The following is a 16,498-nucleotide window of genomic DNA, read 5'->3' as shown; positions in this document are numbered from 1 at the left end:
TGCTGAGTAAGGTGGTGTCCAGTCAGTGGTCGGGCTAGGTTGGGACTGGGACATCAGGGAAGCCCGGGACTCTTATGCTTGCCAAAAAGTGGTGGCCGCTGGTGGGGAAGCTCCTTGACCACGGAAGAAATGGCACCATGGCAGTGCATCCCCAGGATCCATCCTCCTTTGGGAAACACTTGCATAAAAGGAGCAGCCCTTCCTTTGAGTGTGCAGGACATACAGGGAGAACATGCTCAAGGAACTATATGAATAGGTCAGAGCCACGAGCTAAAATGTTGGGGGATCTTTGATAATTGAGGTTCACTCATTTAACCAAAAATATTTATTAAACACCTGCTATGTGTCAGCAAGTCTTCTAGGCGGTAGGAAAACACACTCAGCAAGATGGACAGTGTCCCTATATTTCAGAAGCTTATATTCTAGGAGTGACTATAAATGTATAAATACACAAGGGATTTCACTGAGTAGTAAGTCCCTGAAAATGCTCAACAGTTTTGGGAACTATGACAGAGAGGAAAGGAGTAGCCAGGCAGGGCCTCATCATGCAAATGGCATTTTAGCTCAAACCCGAATGAATGAAGACGATCTATCCTTTGGGAGACCCGTGGTAAGATTAGGGCAGATGGAGGGAATGTCAAGGGCAAAGATCCTGGGTCAAAAAATGAGAGACAAAGCAAGAATGCTGAGAGAAAACTGCAAGTGGGAAAGAGATTTGAAATGACCCGGAAGAAGTAAGGAGAAGCAAGCTGGATTGTGAAGGACACACGGTTGCCATTGAAAGAAAGAGCTCCTCAATGAAGAAGCTAGCAGAAGCCAAAATAAGCAATAGGGTAAAATATCATGAGTTTGCAAATAAACTGATATAATTGTGGAATTAAGGCATGTCATCACTTTGAGTATGTTTGGGTACCTAGTACAATGTTGGGCTGGAGGGTTACATGAACTCCATGTTCTTAGATGCTGCCTTATCCATTTCTTATCAAAAAGGGGTCGATGGGCAGTGTTTGGAAACTTGGTTCTAATAGCAACCAGTGGATGTCATGGAATGACACTGGACCCAGAGCCAGAAGGCTAGGGGTAAAGTTCAAGTTGCCTGACTGTGCTGTATCTACTTAAAGACCTTGGGCTCTCCACCTGGCCTCATTAACACTGTTTCCTTATCTTTAAGTTTAAAGCATTCTAATAGATAGGGCAGTCGTGAAAACTAAACAAGATAGTGTATTTCAAAGGGCATTAGAAATTGTTAAGAATCTCAATGTTTCTTATTGGTTTTAAAATTCTTTTTAACACATCTTGTTAAAATTTCTTCTTATTGTTGTTTTTAAGTAAAACCACTAGAGGTCAGAATTTCACATAAATTGTTTAAAGAAACAATTTCCTAAAGGTGGGGGAAACAATGTTTTCTAGTAAGCAGAATAAAATCATAAATTTAACTCAACGAAAAAATAAAGGTAGCTTTATACGGAGAAGTTTTGATAACTGGAATAATGCTTATTGTTGAAATTTTTACCCAACAGACAGATGTAGATAGGGAGAGGAAAGAAAGATAAATAGAATTTCAGTATCTACTGTGATGTCTACACAGCCTAAAATTTATACTGATTATCTTACATTATTTTCAAAACAGGTCTGTGATTAAGTCCCATTTTGCAAAAAAAAATACAAACCTACTGAGGCATAAATAGATGTAATAACATTCTGAGGATCAAACAGATTGAATCTAATGTCTTTCTACTGAGTCATGCTTGGGAAATAATGCAGTGGAATACGGTGTCCATGCATGAGAAAACATATTATGTGATGACTTAGCATAACTGGTTTTGCACCTGTAACTCTAAATAATTTATTTAGTTCCCAGTCTCCAAGGTGAGTCTAAGGGAAACTCCTTGTATTGTCTATTTCATAGAGTACCTAGAAATTTCTGAGCACAGTGCTAGTACATATGATATTGTGATAATCAGCCATGGAGAAAAGTATAGACCAGCATGATCTTAGGGGAAAAAATATTGAACAGAAGCAACAGCTTTTTAAAACATTAGCTTGGCCATCAGGCTTTGTCTTTTTCTTTGTCTCATTTTGTAACGCTAAATGAAGAAATCTGACTGGTTCAGGAGCGGTCGCCATGCTAATGAAGGAATTGGGAGGGTTGATGGCAGCTTATATCTTGTGAGAAGACACACGCAGTATCTTGTTTTTCATTGTCCTTAGGTTTAGCACAGTGCAGGGCGGGGGCGGGGGTGGTGGGGGGGGAGGCAGGGTGATTGTGTTTATGTCGCACCCAGGCCATTTGTACAGAGAAAAAGGAGGAGCCAACGGGGACCCTCCCCCCTCACGAGTTTGCCATCTAATCCCCAGATGGAAATGTTGACGAAAATTCTAGGTCTGAATCTTCCTTAGCTGGAAACCTTTCCTGTCTCACAAGCTGCTTGGGAGTTGTTAGCAGGTAGTCAGTAGATTCCAGAACCATGGCGTCTCTCTAATGAGAAGGGAACTTAGAATCCACTGCATCCCAAGTCCTCAGGCTCTGGGGGAAGAAGAAGCAATCACAGTGGATTCATAACAGACTCGGTTCTGGAACCCAGGGTTCCTGAGAAGTCCTCAGCCTTTCTTCCCAAGGAGCACTCCTTCAGGCTGTCACCTTTCTGTCTTGTAAGCATCCCATGATGTCTACACAGGCTCAGGAAGAGAGTTAAAGAGGTTTCCATTGTTTGGAGTCTTCACAGGGTTTCCAATGGGAAAGGAAGAGTTTTCTGTTAAGCAAAGAAATGAGGGCAGGGAGACTCATGGTGGACACCCTCCTGACATCTAACACATATCAAATGCCCTTTGTTTTCCTTCCTAAATCGCTTTTCTCTCCATTGCTCACACCACTTATATACAGGGTCTGGCACAAATAACATCCCTTTTTCATTAAAAAATCTTTTATTATAAAATCATAAGTATGTCTTTCTGTAACACAGTAATATCACACTCAAGCACACCATATGACATTGTTGGTGAAATGGTCACGTTAAAACTATCCATTATCACACCCATGTTATTACCCTACCAACCACACTCAAGCAGGCCTGACTTCGGCTGGGCGCTGTATATTATTCAACCCTTATCTTGTGCCTACAACAGCGCTTGGCATTTCGGAGGCATTTGAGATATGTTCCCTGAATTGGAATGAATTAGAATTGTTAGACATTACATTTTGGACATTATTTTAACAACATGTTGTCCATTATTCTTCCAGTTTGAAAATTACAGTTTCTCCACAAGAAAAATTGTTTAACAGTGCTATTTCCAAATGGACTCTCCTATTTGCGGGGAACGGGGAAAATTTTAACTTTCAGCATTCTCTGTAATACCCTAGAAATAATACAAAGCTTCCTCTACTCTATGGAAAGTCCAGTAACGGTTTTAAGTAAACACTTTATTTCTCATGAAAACTTTCTTTTCTAAACATTTGCCCTCATATTATTCATTTATTCACCCAAGAAATTATTAGGAAGCCCTAAGGTCTCATGGTTCTGCCTGCATTTATTTTGTGGTATCAAAGGTTAAAACTTGAATTGCAATCTTATGAGGAAATTAATTCACTGATTAAGAAAAAATGCACTTTAAGCAATAAACATTTAAATAACTGACAAGCATAAAGTGATATATTTCTAGGTTTTGGGGGTTTTTTTGAAAGACCCCTTCTCTACTTGAAATTTTAAGCAGCTGTAATTCTTCCACCCCATAGCCCGGAGAGACAAAGCGTGAATAACTAATGAGGAATCACCAATCTGGACTGCAATGACCGCTTTCAGAACAAAGGGGTCAGAGCCCAAACCAGGAAAACAGCAGCATTTTTTAACCAGACGGTTGCTTGAAGCACATTTAGACAGACCTTGGCTCCACTTGAAAAATTCTTGCAGTGTCCTATTAGCCTTCAGCTAAAGGCACTCGGCACAAAGACTTCCCTTTCAAATAAAGAAATGCGCCCCTGTACACTACCTCCAGTCCTTGACAAAACTTTTCCTCCGCATTGGAACCCAGCAGCCCGTCTGTGTACGATACCTACAGAAGGTTCGATATTGACTAAACTGAGCTTTGTCTAGGAGCTTTAGTGGACTCGGTATGGGAAAGGGGTCGGGGAAAAAAACAGCCCAAGATGTTTTAAACTTGCAGGAGTGTCCAACCTTTTGGCATCTCTGGGCCACCCTGGAAGGAGAGTTATCTTGAGCCACACATTAATATACAAACGCCACTGAAACAACAACAAGAAAAATCTCATAAGGTTTTAAGTAAATTTGTGATGCTGTGTTGGGCTGCATTCATAGCCATCCTGGGCTGTAGGAAGCTCATGGGCCATGGGCTGAGCATCCGTGGAAAGAAAGGATTCCTGAAGACTCGTGTTTTGTTCGTGTGTCTCTCTCTAGAGCAGCCTGGAAGAAGAGATTTCCCCCTGCCCTGGATCAGTTCCATCTCATCCCTTCCCTGGGCTTCCAGCCCCTCCTAAAATTCCCTTAGTTCACATCAAGGGAGCTGTAAAACTAAGTCATAGGCCATCGATTTTCCAAAACAGAAGCAAAGTGGGAGGAACTATGAAAGGGAACAGGGAAAGGCATTGAGAGCTAGCAAGGGGCTGAGAGATGACAAGAGGGAGCGCACTGATGAGAGATGACAATTGGCCTTTTCTTTCCTCACCTTTGGGTCCCGGAGAAATCGTGTGCGTGGCACAGACTTCAGAGGGAGGGTGACTCTCCATGTCCAGACCCAGACTTCGAATCTGCAGCAGGAAGAGCACCAGGAGGGTGAGCTCCTGTCTTCGAAGGGAGACTCCAAAGCCACCCATTGCTGTGGTTCTTCACAAGAGTCGCCCAGAAGTGCCAAACGAACAGCTGTACTTGAAGTCGAAATTTCTGCTCTGGGGAAGAAAGTCAAGTCTCTGGAGCACGCATTCCGAAAAGGCCTGCAAAGACCAGAAGACACATCCCAGCTTGTTTATTTTCCCAGTATTCCAAATGGACCGTACATGGTCCAGACTGTTTATTTTCAATTGACAACAGTTTATTGAAAATTATCTCTGAACTTAACAAACAAGTGCACAGGTCAGAGGAAGCATTCCAGCAAAAAGAGACAACAGAGATGCCTTCTGTGCAGTAAATGAGCCGACAATTTAATACCCTACCGCGCATTTCAATGGTGGGGTTCCAGAGAGATGAAGCCAGCGATTTCTTGAATTGCCTCCATGTTACATAAGCGGTATGCATGGCTTTGAGTTTTTCATAAGGAAATATTCGTTACTTGTTTGTGGCAGTAGAAAAGCAAAACTCCCTTCGCTCTCCATGACCTTATTTCCTTCTCTTGCTACAAATAATTTCCTTGGGATTTAACCCCGAAGGCAAGGATACCAGTTTTACTGCAAGGCAATTTGGCAATAAGTATCAAGAACATAACAAATGTTTATAGCCGTTGGCCTAGTAATTGTCTTTCTGGTACACTACCTTAAAAAATTCAAATTGTGGAAAAAGCCTTATTTGAAAAGATGCGACAAAAAAAGGAAGGAGCATTGATTGCCTAAAAATACAGTAATGATTGGAAAATCTTAGTAAATACAAACATAAGAGAGTATGATCTGACCATTTTTGGAAATAATGTTTATAGCAAGTTTTTGGTAAAATTAGAAAAAAAGGTTGTGGTATTATGTTTATTAAAAAGCATGGTAGATATAGATGAGATAGCTACAGATATAGTATACACGCAAGCACACATATGTAGAGATTTTTCTCTCTCCAACCATCCACTCATCCATCCATCCATCTATCTGCATCCTTATCTATTCCATCAACCCATGACCTGTATAAATAGCTAAAGCACATTAAGATACTGAAAGACTGGAACCAGAATTACATATAGTAGGGAGATGCCTTATCTTCTCAATTCTGAAAGAGTTATGCTAACAAGGAGTTGGGCCAGAGGGGGTTTGGACCTACTTTCCAAAGTGTACGACATTACAGGTCATGGTAAGGCCTAGTAGAGAGTTATCCCTAAGAGACATATTGCTCCATCTCAGAAACACAGGTCTATTTGTTTCCTAGGGCTTTTTAAACCGAGGACCTTTTTAAGCCACTAAGTGGCTTAAACAAAAACAACTTAGCATCTCACACCCTGGAGACTAGAAGTCTGATGTCAAGGTCAAGGTGTTGGTAGGACCTTGCTTCTTCTGAAGGTGCTAGCACTGTGAACTAGACAGCCATCCCCCCAATTTTCAGACAGAGTATCCGAGCATCACAAAAGTTATGTAATTGACTTAAGGCCACCATCATGGCTAATTTTATGTCAACCTTACTGAATCACAAGGTGCCAGGTATTTGTTTGGCTAATTATTTCAAAGCATGTCTGTGAAGGTGTTTCCAGATGAGATTGGCTTTGAAGTGGTGGACTGAGTCTAGAGCACATTGGCCTCCCCAATGCGGGGGGGCCTCCTCCAATCTTTTCAAGTCCTGAGTAGAACAAAGAGGCAGAAGAAGGAAAAATTTGCTCTCTGCCTGACTATGGAGCTGGGACTTCGGTCTTCCCGGGTCCCTGAAATGGAGCTTACAGCATCATCTGTCCTGGTTTAGGGCTGTTTGAACTTGGACTAGGACTCACGTTGCCTTGCTTTATTTCAGGCCTTCAAGCTCAAACTGAAAGTGTGCCACCAGCTTTCCTGCGTTCCAGTTTGCAGATCCGGGGCCTTCACAAGGGACTTCCCAGCCTCTGTTATCATGTGAACCAAGTCCTTATAATAAATCCTTCTCTCTCTAGGTAGATATATAGATACAGGTATATAGAGACAGATGCATATGTGTGTGTGTGTGTGTGTGTGTGTGTGGATATAGATATATCCTGTTAGTTCTGCTTCTCTGTAGAATCCTGACATAGTTACACATAGAAAAAAAAGACAAAAAGAAATTTGAGTACAAATAATTTCAAAAAATTTCTGCTTTAAAATGTTATTTGGTTCCCATAAAGGTCAATATTCTTAAGTTTTGAGGATGCATTAATTTTCCCACATGCTGAAACTGCCCAAAGTAGATGCATTTGTCATGCTAATGGTGATAGGAAAATGGTGCAAATTAGTAGAATGGTGTCAGAGGCTTCAGATCCCCCATCTGTGATAACCAGGTATACAGTCTAGAGCAAATCACTCCACTTGAACTGCCACAAGATATATAAAGTGAATTAGGACTTGATGTTTAATGGGCTTTTTGAGTTCTATGATTCTTTGAAAATAGGCGTTCTTTCAGTTGTTTAGACTATTCTAAATCTATGTCACTTCTGTCATTTATTTTTTAAACATTCCTTGGCACATGATGAAAAGGTGTCAATTACATTTTTACATAGAAATCCACTGGTAACAGTTTGAAGCCAATAATCCCCTTTAGTATTTTTCTTTGGGCTCTCCTATTACTGTTTTTTTGAACCTCTTTTTAAAAAACCCTAAAAATGAATATAAATAGCATTCTAAATTAATGAATAGACCATTACACCAAAATTTAAATTGCTATAGATTATTCATCCCATATATTATATGCAAAACATTACTTCATCAAACAATGCTCTATCGTTGGGACTTTAAGATTGCTAATACTATTAATATAAATAAAACTGTGATGAACATCTTTAGAGGTCAGTCTCTGTGCCCACTCTTTTGGAGCCCTGAAGAAAACTGATGTATACTGCTTGGTAACTCACTGAATGTTGAGAGCAACAGATTAAAAAAACTTTTAAAAATCACTTAAATACTGTGGTCTCATTGTGCTCTCCTTTGTCATGGAGACCATGGTCTCCACAGTGGATGTTTTTTCTCATCTGGCTTAGCTACTATGGTTCCCTTCCTTCCACGCTGATGGGGAGTTTATAAATAGGTATATATTCAAAGATGAGGACTTTCATAGACCACAGAGGACTGCTCTACTTTGAGATAAGATTTACAGAAAGATGTGATTTTAGAAATCACATTTCAGCTTCAATCTGGATGACTAGAAACCTATCATTGCCAGAACAGAAACTCTGGTTCAAGAAAAGACTAGTTTTGAGGGGGAAATAATGAGGCTGGGTGAATTTCAGGGTCAGGGAAATATCAGGATGGAGATTACAGTTAGGCAGATTGGAATGCAGGGCTTGATTCTAGGGAAGAATCTACAAGCTGAGATTTCCATTTGAAAGTCATGGGAATGAAGATTATAGGTGCAAGTAGAATGTTGAGTGAGTAAAGAAGTTCAAGACTATCCATGTTGAGAGAGTCTATATGTGCAGAGTCTATATATTCATTCCTGCAAATGAATCAGAGAGGAAGCCAAAGTGTAACAGTGAAATGCTCCATCTCTCATCTCTCCAACTCCATCTTGTTCAAGCCTGCTCTGTTCCCATGGCCTTCAGGTTAATACTTTCTGCTTAGTCTTGCGTACAGACATGCAAATCATTAGAGGAGTCTGCTTGCAGCTTGAGGAGATAAGGGAAGTATGTATTGTTTATCCAATATTTGCAGGAACCCAGAGACAGGACTCATAACAACCAGCACAATTTTCCTGGGAGCCCGGCTGGTGCCCAGAGGTCTGCAGTGGTCAATCACATCTTGTCCCTCCCATTTCTCCTTCCACTGACACAAAAGAAGCCTGAACTTGTACTTTGGTGTGATGGATTTGAGGATTAGGTTTCCCATCTTCCAAATTGGTGCCTTTTCAATGACTAAACCTGCACTTCCTCCAAACTCTGTAGAGCTGTGGCTACTTGAAAGCATCGGGCACATCAGCTTTGCACTGGAAAAGTTTAAACATGTAATGGGTGCTAATTAATCCATGGGAGCATAAAATGAAGATGAAGAACAAGTCATGGGATTTAGGAGTCAATAAGTTTTAAAGAGAACCTTAAGAATGAAGGAGACAATCCAGGGGAGAGATTTCATAAAGATAGGAGGAAAGGAGTGACAAAGAGTCCCATGTCCACTGGGAAAGTTAGTATTGAACAGTCATGATCAGTTAAAAAAATTAATAATAACACACTTTCATTGACCCAAGTTTCTCTCACTTACTTACGATCAGTACCTACAGAGATGTGCTATATTTCTTCGTAAGTGTTCAAACAAGGGTGCAGTTAAAACTGAATGGCATGGCAGGTGAGAAAATGGAAACTAGACTCGTTTTTAAGAAATATGTTGATGAAGAAAAGAAATATAAGGTATAGAACGTATTAATAGAACCTTCTCTGTGACTCACGGGAGGGCTATAAATATGGATGAAAATTGTGAGCCTGCTGCTGTTATTTAAAAATGTTATAGATGTTCCTTGATATTCCAATAAATATGGATAGAACAAATAAATGACAAATTTTAAAATAGGAGAGATGATAGAATAAATAAAAGAAAGTTGTCGAATTACGTTAAATACATTCTTTTCAGTGTGTGAAAAACATTGAATGCCCACCAGAAAGATTCCTATTGAGATTGAAAAGTTACCTAGAAAATTAAGTGATTGAGAACTACAAGTCAGTTCTTTAAAGCATAGTTTTTAAATAGACAATAAGCCAGTCAGGTTTTCAGCCAGTGTAAAATTGAAAGAGGTTATGGTAAATCTAAAAAGACAAGAATCACTGGCTGGTTTATGAAATTGTCTCAGTAATTGCACATTTTTCTGAATTTTATTTTCCATTTCTAAGGCATTGACATTCCAAGCTTAGCTTTGCTTTTGTCCAAAGCTGATATGCCACTGAAGTGAATAACAAGTGACATTTCACCCCCCGTTACTCTTCCACGCATTTTTCATGTGTTGAGTGGCGGCCCCATAAAAGATGCGCGTACATTCTAGTCACTGCAACCTGTTGAACATAACCATATTTGTCAAAAGGGTCTCTCGCAGTTGTAATTCAGCCAAGGATCTTGCGACGCAAAAATCCTGGATCATCTAGATGGCCCCAAATCTAATGACAAGTGTTCCTATAAGTGACACCCAAAGGAGAAGAAATACAGGGCCAACAGGAGAAGGCCATCTGAAGACAGATGCCGAAGTTGAAGTTACGCAGCCACGAGCTAGGGGGCACCTGAAGCCACCAGAAACCAGAAGAAGCAAGGAAGGCTATTCCTTTGAGCCATCCGCAGGAGCTCCGTCCTGCCGACACCTTGATTTGGTACTTACAGCCTTCAGAACTGTGAGATACTAAATTTTTGTTGTTTTTAAGCCACGGACTTTGTGCTCATTTGTTGTGACGGCCCTGGAGACTGGTACGCCATTCATTCGCCGCTCATGCACAGTTACTGGAAGGAGTAACACATCAAAAAACTTAGTGCCTGACGGAGGCTCAGCAACATCTGTTCTTGCGCATTTTAATGATTGTGCATCCAGCTTAGAAGATATCTCGAGGGAAATAAAATACAGGATATGAAACAAGCATATCCGAAGGCAAAAGTGTTTACTAGTTAAAACAGCAGAGCAACAAAATGACACTCACGTCCTGAAGGAATTTCCTGACAAATTGATATAACTCAGCTTTGGACTTGGTTTTGTCTTTGTCCGTTCACATAAGTATTTTACTGGAAGGAATAAAGTTCTCTCTTGTGAGTTAATTTAATTAAATGCAATTTGTAAAAACTAGAAAGTAGTAGGATGGCTTTCAAAATGACACATATTTGAAAGCAACATGATAACGCACTCATAAAATTCTTTTACTCTCTGTTTTAACTTTTATACTTATAAAGTGTATTTTTTTAAAAAGTCAAATGTTCTTAACAGGCACGAGAGATTAAACAGAATCCTCCTGCTGTTCCCACCCCATTTTTGATTTTTACTACCATAAGGAAACTATTTCAATAATTTTAGTGCTTCCTCTTTTATCTTTTCCACATTTTTACATAGCAAATTTATACTGGTGTTTTTGACTTTAATTTTTCCGATTTAGTTACACGTTGACTTCTGAATATGAATGATGGCTATTTCTTTCTCTCTCGTTCCTAGCCCTGCAGTCCCCTCCTTACCCATTTCCTTTATTTCTCTTTATAATTTAATAATGTGACCATTTTAATACAATGCTTAATGTTTACATTATAACAATGCTATAAAAGGAATTTATAGCTGACTCACATGTGCATGATAATTGCATTTTGTTTCTTGTACTCATTTTGTTTTCACAAGGTTTACTAATTGTATTGTTTCCTTTTGCATAGCTTTCTATGTACGAATCTCATTACAAATACCAATTTCTTGCGATGCGTCAGTTCTGTGGAAAACATAAAATGTTCCATTAGTTTCCATTGCTTTCCTTAGAAATACCTCTTCTGATGTCCTCAAGCTTCTTGCTCCAGCTAGATCTGATATTTGTCAGTCTTGTGTGGAGATACTACCTTAGGACCAGTCTTTTGTCATTGTCTGGGAATCTGGGTTACGACTCCTTTTCCTGTAACCACATCTTTTTTTCTTTTCTTGGTTCCACCCCTCATTTTGTTACAGGGTGTCCTCCAGTAATTTCCCAAAAGGCAGCAAAGCTGCACACACATTTTTCAGCCATTGCATGTTTGAACATATAATAACTTTACCTTCAAACTATGTAATATTTTGGCTGGGTATAGAATCCCAGGTTGAAGTTAATTTTCACGCCAAGGGGTAAAAATACTCTATTTTCTTCCAGATTCCAGTGCTGCTGTTGAGAAGTTTGATATCATTCAAATTCTCTATACTTTGTACAGAATATTTTTTCCCTCTCCCTGGAAGCTTTTAGGAACATTCTTTATAGTGTATTTTCTGAAATTTTAGTTATATACCCTTAATATTGACTTTTATTTTTTGCATTCACTGCATTAGATTATCTGTACTTTTCTGTTGTTTCTTCCATTCTCTCTGTCATTGTAGATTATCATTATTATTTCATTTCATTATGTTATTTCGGTGATATTCTTGAGGGGACAGAGCACAAACATGTAGATTCAATCTTCCATGTGGACTCACACATTCCAAAGATCACCTTTTACTATAGTTGTAAACAATTCCTGTGTGTATGTGTGGTAAGATGAAGTTCAACCAACCTATTTATTCCCCTAAATATGACTCTTGGGGACATAGTTCTAGGTATGGTGATATGAAGAGATCAGAGTACCATGTAACATGAATAAAACTAAAAAAAATTATTAAAAATCACCATTTCAGGATTCTGACAACTGACCAAAGCAAACACCAAGTTTAGCATATTTATTCTTGAAAGAGGCCATAGCTTTTTGTGAAAAATAGTAGAAGTATCAGGCCTTCTTCATTTGTGAAGCCAACACACTCCTCTCCCCATCTCAGTAGGTGAGAAGAGCAGTTTTATCGGCACATGGATGGCCACAAAATCCCGCAGCTTTGCTGACATTGGCTGACTCCGGATGCAGTGGGCATGGAAACACACCACCAGATTAATGTAACTGACTAACGAGCACCGAAATAAATCCTCACATTGATTTCTGACCAAGGTATCAGGGCAATTCAGTGGGGGAAACGGTAGGCTTTTCAACAAATGGTGCCACTGGAAAATCGGTTAGCCGCATGAAAACAAATGAACGTAGAACCTCACATTGCCTACAGAAATGAACTCAGAACAGATCAAAGATTGAAGAGACACAGTTATACAACTGACAGAAGAAAACAGAAGAGAAGCTCTTCATGACCTTGGGTTAGGCAAAAATTTTTTAGATATTATACTAAAGCCATGATTTATAAAAAATTTGGTAAATTATAGTACTTTAAAGTTCAAAACATTTCGGTTCTAAAAACAACAACAATAAGAAAACACCATTAAGAAAATAAACTGGCAAGTCACAGACTGAAAAAATATATTTGTAAATCATGTATCAATAAAGGACTTGTACCCAATTGAATAATAAGAATGCAAATGACTAAACAAAAAATAAGCTAAATATTTGAACAGACATATTTACAAAGACAAAATAGTTAATATATTAAATATTAAATAGTATATAATATATTAAAAAGGTGTCTAAGGCCATTATTCATTAAATTCCAGTGAGATACCATTACACACAGAAAAGACTAACCTTAATCATAAAATATGCGGCAGTAATAAGTGTAATCTGCTGGAACCCTCATTCATTGCTGGTAGGGACGTAAAATGGAAAACAGTTGGCAGTTTCTTAAAAATGTAAACATAAACCTAAAATACAACCTAGTGTTTTCAACTCCTAGATACTACCCAAGAGAAATTAAAAGATATATTCACATAAATACTTGTAGATAAATGTTCACAATGATATTATTTGTAATAGTCAAGAATTGAGCACAATGCCAATGTTCATCGAGCAGTGAGTGGGTTTTGTAAGGCAGTGGAACATGACTCAGTTATAAAAGAAAAAACTCCTGATACATGCAACGCGGATGATGTCTTCTCTCCAAACTATGCTAAATTAAAGACACCAGAAACAAATGACTAAAGATTACATAATTCCTCTCGTATGCAATTTCTAGAAAAGGCAAGATGCTAAAGAGAGAAAGGTGGTGAGTGGCTGCCTGGGGCCGGGAGTAGAAGCAAGGACTGACTGCATGTTGGCCCAATGGGACTTTGGGGTGACAGCTGTGTTATGAACCTGGGTGACAGTGATGGATACACAGTCATGTACATATACAAAAAAAAAAAAATCCAGGTTGGTACTTACAATTGGTTAATGGTATGGAATGTAATTTTTATCTCTGTGAAACTGTATAAAAAACCTAACACTAAAATTGCATTCCAAAACTCTTGGAATATTTTAATTCTCTAGATGGGTTTATAAGCCTGGAAATCATTAGACAAACCTGGTTTTGTCTCTACTTTGGAAAGCAGTCCTTGTAGATCCAGTAAAAGCCATTAATCTTAGGATTGTTTCCAGCTCAATAGGCATTGGTTCAGTATGCCTAAGGAACGTCTTGATGTGAGGATTTTTCAGTTAAAGCAGTAAGTAAAAAATTACCAGACAGAAGAAAAATATGAATATAGATACATAACTAAATGTTATTTTGAAAATCTAAGTATAAATTTAATTATACCATTAATTACATTAAAGATCACAGGTATTCCCAAACTCTTTTAGTTGCTAAGGGATCAATACCTTCTGGCCCGAATGGAGTTAGAGGCAAATCCTTGAGTTTCATTATTTTATTTTTGCTGTATGATCAATTATATATGGTGACCTTTTGAATGATACTGGATGAATTAGAATGGATAATTATACAGGTACAAAATGATAGGAGTTTTAGTTTAAATGATAGAAATGTGTAGTGAAAATGCATTCACTCATCTGCTCATTCAACAATTATATATTATTAATTACGTGATACAATATTTGAAGTTGCGTTAGCGCATTAGACACAGTCTTTTCTTAAAGGAATTTATAATTGTCTTGTTGAGAAGATGGAGAAGTTTAAATGTAGTTACCATTATTTCCTCCCTCTCTCTCTCTCTCTCTCTTCTTTCTGTCCATCTGCCTTTTCATTCTAATACAAATACACACCAGATATTCAGTTCTCCTGGGGACCTAGGGGAGAGGCACCTGACGCAGAAAAGGGTTTCTTGAGGTGTTTTTTAGCAGGGTTTTGGAAAGCTGGTTCAAATCAGCCAAATCAACTTGGAAAGGAATCAGGTGAAGATATTTCACAAAAGCAGCCCAGGAGCATATGCGAAGTCTTGTGGAGAGAATCATGTGTGTGGGGAACTGAAAACAATCCACTGAGGGTTAAGTTTGGAACTTGATTGGGTAGATGTGGCCCAAACTGAAGGTGTGGACTAGCTCTGCGGGGCATTTTCTGTGCTGCTTAGGAGTTGAAAAACATCCTAAGGGTCAATGGGAGCTCATGAAAGATTTTAGGAAAGAGGAGGTCCCTATTAGACTTAACTCAGAATATGAGAGATGTATCAGAGATAAAAGTGAACTACCATTGCATACTAGAAACCCAGCCACAGTGGCTTACTAGCATAGTAGTACCACGTTTTAATGAGCAACAAAGACTTCCACTTCCTGGCTTCATTCTGTTTCACATGTGGCTTTTCTCCTCATTGTCACGAAAGGGTTGCTATAGTTTCAAACACTGCATCTATATTCTAGATGGGATAAAGGAAATGCTTGTAAATAAAGGGCTAAGAAAACAAGACAGCTAAGTTAGTCATCTTTTCAAAGAAACTTCCTAGAAAATTTCTGGGGTAAAATACAGCTCCTTGGCCAGGATTATGTCCTCTGCTGGCAGCAAGGGAGGCTGAGAGCATATATTTTAATTGGTAAATCAGGGCTTGGAGGTAAGAATATTCAGTAGGCAGCCTGTACTGCCTCACTCTGTGAGTGCCTTGAACTTTAGTAGTGGCAACAGAAGTATAAAGAAGCAAAAGAATTTTTAAAAAGTGGAAGTAATAAGACTTGCTGATTGTTGGGGGATGGAGGGTAGGGGAGAAGAAGGAGTTGGTGTCACTCCCAGGTTCCTTTTACTGAGCACCAGGAATGCTAATTTGGGGGATAAGATGATTAATTAAATTTGGGATAGGTTAAGCTCAACATCCTTCTGGCATATGCAAGAGGAGATATCTGGCGATCTAAAAGAAATCTCAGCTGAGGCACAAATTAGAAACTCATCTACATATAAGTAGCAATTAAAGCTACTGGAATGCATGGGATCTTGAAAGAATAAAAAGTGTGAAGAAAAGAGTCAAGCTATTTTTAAAGGAAGAATGAATAGAGTTAGGTAAGTTGAATCTGTGCAGAGAAAGAAAGTTCGCGTTTTATAACTGGGAGATTCTTTGATGCTTTTGGCAGCACCAAAAGGAAATTAATACTTTATAGCACTTTTTTCCTCTTTTTGACAAGACATTTTTATTCTTTGTAGTCAGCTCAATACATGATGTCTTTTAAATTGCTTTGTGCTTTCTAGGACAAATAGATGATTAAATTGAATATGTTTAATAGAAACTGTGTTAAACACTAGTCGTGACTTGACATTTAAGAGGCTTGTGTCCAACTTTCAATTCCATCACAGATTTTGCCTCTGGGAAGATTATTTACTTATTCCACAGCTTGGCTTTCCGTTTTTCAAATGTGAAGACCAAGATTCATGCTTTGCTTCTGGAGAGGGGTCAAAAAATGATTTGCGGCACCCGAGATCTGGGAGACAGGCACCAAACAGATACAGGCTGAGTCACCGAAGGGCATCTTGGCCTCTCTCCTTGCTTTGCCCAGAAGTCTGGGATGAGTATTCTTCAAGGTCATTTCTACTGCCCACTCCCCTTTACTCCTTCCTCTGAGAAGCCTGAAGCAGCAGGGTTTCCACACAGAAGAAGAGTGGGTGGTTGACTGCCTTGTCTCACACTCAGCACAGAGGAGTTAAGAATGACTCTCAGGCATCTGTATAACTGATGAAACACAGAATACAGCCCATTCCTGAGAAAATACTTCCTGTACTATGGAGATAAATATTTACTCCAGCTCTGTTGGGAAGCATTGCCTAATAAACGCTATGTTATTCTTTTTAATGGTTTGTTT

At 38.9% G+C, this 16,498-nt stretch overlaps 1 protein-coding gene across 1 annotated transcript in view; it reads right to left on the bottom strand.

Annotated features, from left to right (window-relative positions):
- The window catches only part of COLEC10 (collectin subfamily member 10), a 36,860-nt gene extending 31,914 nt beyond the window's left edge, over positions 1–4,946 (bottom strand). The window contains exon 1 of the mRNA XM_037048438.1: positions 4,681–4,946. Within this exon, the coding sequence (XP_036904333.1) occupies positions 4,681–4,828 (148 nt within the window). The 5' untranslated portion in view covers positions 4,829–4,946. The remainder of the gene's footprint in view (positions 1–4,680) is intronic.
- Between the last annotated feature and the right edge of the window lie 11,552 nt (positions 4,947–16,498).

This window comes from Sturnira hondurensis, unplaced genomic scaffold (genome assembly GCF_014824575.4).
Source record: "Sturnira hondurensis isolate 20B ecotype Veracruz unplaced genomic scaffold, ASM1482457v3 Scaffold0006413, whole genome shotgun sequence".
NCBI lineage: Eukaryota > Metazoa > Chordata > Mammalia > Chiroptera > Phyllostomidae > Sturnira > Sturnira hondurensis.
Note: the sequence above shows the minus strand (reverse complement) of the source record. Positions and strands in the feature narration are given on the sequence as shown.